This window comes from Nothobranchius furzeri, chromosome 2 (genome assembly GCF_043380555.1).
Source record: "Nothobranchius furzeri strain GRZ-AD chromosome 2, NfurGRZ-RIMD1, whole genome shotgun sequence".
Lineage (NCBI taxonomy): Eukaryota > Metazoa > Chordata > Actinopteri > Cyprinodontiformes > Nothobranchiidae > Nothobranchius > Nothobranchius furzeri.
Genome location: NC_091742.1, coordinates 89,463,039 through 89,470,390, shown reverse-complemented (window position 1 = coordinate 89,470,390; position 7,352 = coordinate 89,463,039). Strand labels below are relative to the sequence as shown.

Below are 7,352 nucleotides of genomic sequence, written 5' to 3'. Positions count from 1 at the left end.
TTGGAAGGAGCCCACTCCCCCCTCAGTGATCTAGTGGACAAGGGAGGTGATTTCTAACCTCAGCACCGGATTCACTTAGAGGGTCTGAGCAGAACTTTCTGAATAGGTTGAAATAATTTCTGACATTTTTGACTGATCAGGTAAACAGGGACAGCCTCTTTGATACGTTAAAGTTTCCGTTTCCTTTTATTGTATTTTTCTTTAGGACTTAGAACTAATGATGGTGAGTGACTGCAGCTACTGAGCAGTTTATACCGGAGACAGCCGGGGTTTAGGGAGGGTTGGATACCGTTGTTTTGCTTGTTTGCTTTATTTTTTTGTTGTTGTTGTTTTCTTCTGCTGTTGAACTCTATTAGATTTAATAATATATGTAAACTAATAAAACTGATGCATGTGTGTGTGTGTGCGTGCGTGCATGCGAGTGAGCAAGTAAGTGAGTGAGTGAGTGAGTGAGTGAGTGAGTGAGTGAGTCAGTGAGAGAGTCTCCTAGTTCGTAAATGTGGTTTAAATTCATCAAACATACATATATGGACAATGGGTTTCCACTGAATCCAATAACGTTTTTGAGGAAAAATGGGAGGTGGCCACCACCGCCATTTTGACCGTGTCACAGGTTCCGTCAAGCCCAGACAATTCCACAAAAGGGAAGAGAGGTGGAGCTGAGGGTGGGCTGTAAGGCTGGGATCAACTGATGACACCCGGTTGAACGAGCTACAAGCTAACCTGAAGCTAACCCAAAGCTAAAGCGGAGGTGGGAGCTAAGCTAACGGAGGTAGCAACCTAGCTACAACCGGAGTTAACTCACCCGGTTCTCCCCAGCGACAGCTCTGCGCATCTCAGCTCGCAGCGGCGCTTGTCTGCTGTGCGGCTGCCGGCTTGTGGAGCTCTCGTAGACCTCTGTGTTCCACCCGGTTTTACCCAGCGGTCAGCCCGCGTATTTCTGACTCAGAAGCTCTGGTGTTGTGCACGGCTGGTCTGATGAGTCTTGATTTCTGCTGAGACACTTGGATGGTAAGGTCAGAATTTGGCAACATGTTATGTTTCAACCCATTTTCTAAAGTGCAGCATTATGTTAAATGCGCTGGGTTTTACCCTGTTACATTTAAATTTCATGGTTAAACAGTACATGTTAAAATCTAAGCTCAGCTCGGCAGCGACCTAAAATACATAAATATAATTTTACTTACTGAAAAAAATGAAGTGGAGACTCCTTGGATGCTCTATTAGTGCAATTAATGCCACAGCAAGTCATTTTGTCCAACAATTGCACAAATAATATCCAAAAAGAACGCACAAACGCTACAACTATTGGTCTAAGTTAAGCGACTAAAAATAGCGGAACAGTTTCCAGGCCAGACCGAGGCTCTACTGAGGCCTTTCCACGGAGCTAGCTCTTTGGTCATGTGGGTCTGATGCTCATTAATTATACATAATTTTAGGCTTTTAATACACTTAAACAGAAGAGAGAAAAAAATTCACCCCCCTCAGAGTTGTCATGAGTGTAAACTAGATCATTTAAACCAAAAACATGTTTTGGAACCAGGCTGTGAACATGTTTATTTCTGCTGTGAAATTGATATTTTTAACATGGGAGTCAATGAGGATTTGCTCGCTTCTGACACCAGCCCCTAGTGGAAGAGGGTGGAACTGCAGTTTTTGGTACTTCGCATTGGCCTCAGTTTCTGTCCCGCACTGTGGGGGCTTGCTTAAATTCAGCATTTTTCAATTTCACCAGTTCCTCTTACAAGCCAACCATGCCCTTAACAGAATGACACCATCGCCACAAACCACTACATACTTGCTGCTGTCACGTTGTAAATAAGAACATTTTCTTATTTTTCTAATCTTTTTGTGGTCCTTACAGAAGGACACCAAAGGAAATGATTTTGATTTAAAGAAAAGATTCTAGGTGTTTTTATATGTTGAAAACTCATTTTTCTATCTCGTGGTTTGCTTTTCTTAAAGCCTATTTATGACGTAAACATGTAACTAAAATGTTAAAAACACACCAAGAAAACCTGATTAAGGTTGTTGGACTTTGTCAGCAGAATAAAAACCGTTTCATTGTTTTTAAATAATACATCAGCGACCTTAGCCCCGCCCCGATCTCCGGGAGGCAGTCAGGGGCATCGGTCATGGGTAGTTGGAGTGACTCGGCCCGCAGTGCGGCTTTCAGCTGGTAACAAGTGACGCAAACAAGACTCTGATCAGGAGCCAATCAAATAATCGGACGTTCTCACGTGGTTGCGCTGTTCCGTATTAAAGTGACGGTGAGCTGCCAGGTTCCAGGTGTTCTGTAGAGAAGATGAACGTTCTCCTGCCGCTGCTGGTGGTCGGGTCCGCGTGCCTCACCGCCTCCTCTTCCTCCTGCCCCTATCCTCCTGGGAGGTGGTGCTCCTCCATGGAGTCAGCTGTTCAGTGTGGGGTGAGACATGATCTTTAGACTGGACTTCGTATTAAATCATTAACTCTTTCATGTGACCTCCTGATGCTTTGGGAAGCTGCTGCTCTTTCTGGGGTTAAAAACTTAAAACTAATGAATGTTTATAACATGGTAATAACGTCATGATGTTGACGTTAACACGCTCCTGAGGAAGTAGCTTTGGATCAGCGCTAAGGAACTTCAGGGGAAACACGGAAAAACGCGGAAGCAGAATTTTATAAAGAAAAACCTGTCAGGTGGTTTCAGACACCGGAGTTGTATGGAGTCATGCCTCCACGTGACTTTTTGTTGTTTTTATGAAAAAATGATCTTTTTCTTTTGTAGCAGGAAACACGTTTATCTATGTGTCCTTAAATCAGACAGGGGAACACATTTTAACACAACACCCAGGGCAGGCTCCAGTTGGGCACTGATCATTCTGGGATGGCACAAACACCTAAAGCCTGATCAGAGTCCCACGTTTCTCTGTGCTAAAGTAAAGATGATGGAGGTTCTGCAGCACACGTCTGCTCATGAAGGCCCGCTCTGATTTATTTCACAGAAGCTCTTGGCTGCATGAAAAACAAACAAAAAACAAACAAAAAAAATAAATACAATGACAGCATAAAGTGTGTCAGAAGCAGAAGCTGACCTCAGCTGTGTTCTGCTGCAGGTTCTGAAGCAGTGCCTGGAGTCGGACCTCTTCAGGTCCCGTCGCGCAGCTGATCCGGTCCAGGTCTCCCTTTACTATGAGAGTCTCTGTCCTGGTTGCAGATATTTCCTCACGATGGAGCTCTTCCCCACCTGGCTGCTGCTGCATGACTACATGTCCGTTACCCTAGTGCCGTTTGGCAACGCACAGGTAGACAGTGGGCCCAAGCATCTTTATGATCAACACTCTAAACATGATAAAGTAGACGAGAGCGCCATGTGTTCATGTTTTCCCAGGAAAAGCCTGATGGACAGAAGTTTACCTTTGAGTGTCAGCATGGGGAGCAGGAGTGTCTGGGCAACATGATGGAGGTGACGCCAGACCACACACACACACACACACACACACACACACACACACACACACACACACACACACACACACACACACACACACACACACACACACACACACACACACACACACACACACACACACACAGCTGCTGTCTAATGTGGAGTCATGGGTGTTTTGTAGTTTTAGTTAATCAGACAAAACACTTTTTCGGGGGTGGGGGGACAAGAAGGCCACAATCACTGCAGTCTTGTCCACCTGTGGTTGTATCTGCCCCCCCCCCCCCCCAAGTACCCCAGGTACCGCAACTCCGGCCGTCTGAGCATTTATTACTGTTGACAGTCAAATCCAGCATAGCCAAGACCTCCGCCCAGGTATCGCTGTGGATGATGACATCATCCAGGTAGAAAACACCATATAAAGTGTGTGTGTGTGTGTGGAGGGGGGGGGGGGTCTACCCTGTCCACGAGGCATTGGAAGATGGCCGGGGCCCTAAACCAACCAAATGGCATTGTTGTAAATTGGAACAGACCAAACGGCGTGGAGAATGGACAACTGGAGACGATGGAGTCCATGGGAGTGATAAGCAGAGTCGAAGAGCCAGCAGACCGGTGCTCTGAGATGATCCAACTGCCAAAAAAAAAAAAAAAAAAACGGCTCGGTGGATAACTGACTCAGAGTGTGAAGGGATGGTCATCTCCCCTCATTCTACACCCCGCTCATATGTGGTGGAAGGCCCTTCCGGACTTATCAGGTGGAACCTGCAGCCACTCCAAAAGTGATTTTCCCAAGTAACCCAGATACACCTCAAGAGGGCGCCATCGTCTCACCGAACTATTCAGCTTCAGCAGCACTGACTCCAACGACAGTGTTGCAGAGTCCAGTCATTACCAGGTCTGCCAGAGAGGTCATGTAACATGACTGGACTTGTGAATGTAAACAGAAGTTTGAAATAAGGGTCTGATTTCCACTAGTGTCCAAGGAGAGGGTGAAAGGATGCTTATTGAGACGAAGCAGGTAGAAACGACCGGTGTTTCAGTCATTAGGCAAGGCCAAGGGCGTCAGTTTGTTTTCAGAATTGCTGGGGACAATAATTAAATAGGCTAGCATATTTAAGTTTTCATCCGTTGGTAAAATTCAAAGTTGTAAGTATGCAGCTGCTGTCTGTAGGACTGATAGTGATCAGGAAGGTTACTTTTCCTCCATTTCCACTCAGCTTTGCGGGATTCTCTCATTTGGTTTGTAACTGATTTAATGAACCATCATCAGGCTGTTTTTGGTTGTTGTCTCAAATGAGAAATCGGTGAGATTTAAAATGAAAGCTTTTATGTTTGTGCAGCGGCAGTAATTATTATTATTTATTATTATTGCGTCAGCTGTGTGAGCTTGTTTTGTTGTTTTCTGTGACACGTGTGTCCCGATCTTCACAGACGTGTTTACTGAACATGACTGACATGGCGTTCCCAATCATCTACTGCATGGAATCCTCCGCTGATGTCACTGGATCATTAGAAAGTGTAAGGAACTGTGTGTGTGTGTGTGTGTGTGTGTGTGTGTGTGTGTGTGTGTGTGTGTGTGTGTACACATCCTCCTGTTGATGGATACTGTTCTGTTTCGATTATAGTGTATAAAGCTCAAAGCTCCAGAGCTGAGCACAGACAAGGTGATGAGTTGTGTTAAAGGAGATCTGGGAAACCAGCTGATGCACCAGAACGCCTTGAAGACCAAAGCTTTGAATCCTCCACACAATTATGTGCCCTGGGTGACCATCAACGGGGTGAGCTATATCGGAGAACCTACTGATTATGCTTAACCTTGTGGTATGGCGTCGGGACTTTGAAGGTGCCTTTATAGGACACACCATGCCGGCATATTGGCGTAATATTACCGCAGTGGTATGTCTGTAAAAGCGCCATGCCGGCACGGCGTTGCGCGAATATTGCGGCATTCGTTCCGCCTCGCTTGGTAGTAATATTGCCAGATGAGCCCCTCACCTCTGATGGCTAAACGCGTGCCAGCCCTGCTAATCCCTTTGGAGCAACTGTGGGAGCCCCTGCCCTGCAAACGAGGGTGGTTGCGTTAGTCACGTGTACTGCGCGCTGAGTGCCGGCCGGAAGGGAAGCCGGACGGACGGACGCGGAGACCATGGAGCTTTTGGCGAGCGGACGAACAGATTAGTCGCCTTTTTACGGGGACGGTGAGAGACAGCCAGCTGTTCGACAGAGTGCTGAAAACACTGGCTGAGCGGGGCGTCAAGCGGGACAAAAAGCAGGTCACGTAAAAAAAAGGCCCTGAAAAAGAAATTTTATCAGTCTATGACCCTGTACGTCACATGCGGGGGGGCTGCCCAGCGACCTCCCTTTATCCCGTCTTGGTTTGAGAGGTGCCTGATGGCAGTTTATTCTAGCTTCAGCTTTGCTACTACAAATGCCAAAATCCTCCCCAGGGAGCCACGGCAAATCCCGTTTTGCAAACGCTATGGTCCTGTAAAAACAGCTCGAGAGTTTAAAAAAGATTTTAATTCCATTCATTTTAATTTGTGAAGCGCTCTTCAAACGAGCATAACTCGGTTAAAACTCCATCAAGTTGGTGAAAGAGTCGCATGTAAAAAACACTAAACTGCAATCTAACAGCCAAGCTACTAGAACTAAATAACTATAATACTAGAAGCTTTGCTGGGATTCTGACTCAACGCTAATGCTAACTACAGCACAACTCACTTGCGGCTAATCGCTAATCCGAGCCCCGACTGCTACAAGGCTGGTTGAGACTGCTGTGCTTTTATGACCTACAGCCTCAGAGCTGCCACGTAGTACTTTTCTTAGCTACGCAGCATCATTCTCGTTAGCCATTGGCTAAAACCGACTCCTATGTGTTCTATACTTTTGAGCTGAAGAGGGCGCTAGACTGACGTTTTTAAAAAAGAATTTTGAGTTTTCAAAGAAAATGCATCAAAAGGCAAAAATAAATACTATAGATGTCTACAACACTATGACAGTCATTTATACTAGTTATCAGGAAAAAATGTTGATTTTGATGTGATTTGCTCTTTAAGAAGAATGGCTGTGTGTGTGTGTGTGTGTGTGTGTGTGTGTGTGTGTGTGTGTGTTACAGGTGCACACTGAGGACCTTCAGACCAAAGCGATGAATTCCCTCTTCACTCTGGTCTGTGACATGTACAAGGTATGAATAATCTCACTCAGTTCTTGTGCAATCTTCTTTCCCAAATTCGGTTTGTTTTTATTTTTGATTTCCTGATGATCTTCACACTTTGTCAGCTAAGGGTCTTGTGTAAAATGGTACAATAATGATTCAGCAACCCAATAAAAATGGTCCACTATTTGATGAATGTTTAAAACTTTCACTTCAACAGAACACTGAATTCTGTATTGGTGCCAAAAATCAGCTTGTGAACCCATTTCTAGTAAAAACACCTTTCACTGGTAACTGTCTCACAAGTTTCATTAGAGAGAGAGAGAGAGAGAGAGAGAGAGAGAGAGAGAGAGAGGGAGAGAGAGAGAGAGAGAGAGAGAGAGAGGACTCCGATTCATCATTAATGTCTCTAATGTCTTATCCACAAAGAAAAAACAGATTTATAATACCGCCAGATACAAACTCAAGCCGAATTTTGGGTTTACTGTAAATTCAGGTTTACGGTTCGACTCTATTACCCCAACAATCACAGGGTTCATTTATATTTCTGAGTTTTTGTTCTGTTCTGTTTTTCCAGCAAGACCCCAAACCGCCCGAGTGTGGCGGGCCCAGTCAGAGGCACCACAGGAGTTACTGCCACACCCAGTAGCGAAGCAGCTCTGTTCGAGACCAACACAGAAATGACTTTAACTTTTCAAATTTCACTACAAATGTGAAGAATGGGTCACTTTTTCATAAGCTGTGAAAATTAAAATCCAGATTTCTGTCTAA

At 45.2% G+C, this 7,352-nt stretch overlaps 1 protein-coding gene across 1 annotated transcript; it reads left to right on the top strand.

Moving 5' to 3' along the window:
- Positions 1-2,292: 2,292 nt before the first annotated feature.
- On the top strand, positions 2,293-7,352 carry LOC107376859 (gamma-interferon-inducible lysosomal thiol reductase). Its single transcript, XM_070548356.1, has 7 exons — positions 2,293-2,425; positions 3,096-3,284; positions 3,371-3,445; positions 4,859-4,945; positions 5,053-5,205; positions 6,543-6,611; positions 7,159-7,352. Exons 1-7 carry the CDS (start codon positions 2,306-2,308, stop codon positions 7,228-7,230), a joined length of 765 nt encoding a protein of 254 aa, XP_070404457.1. The 5' UTR covers positions 2,293-2,305; the 3' UTR covers positions 7,231-7,352.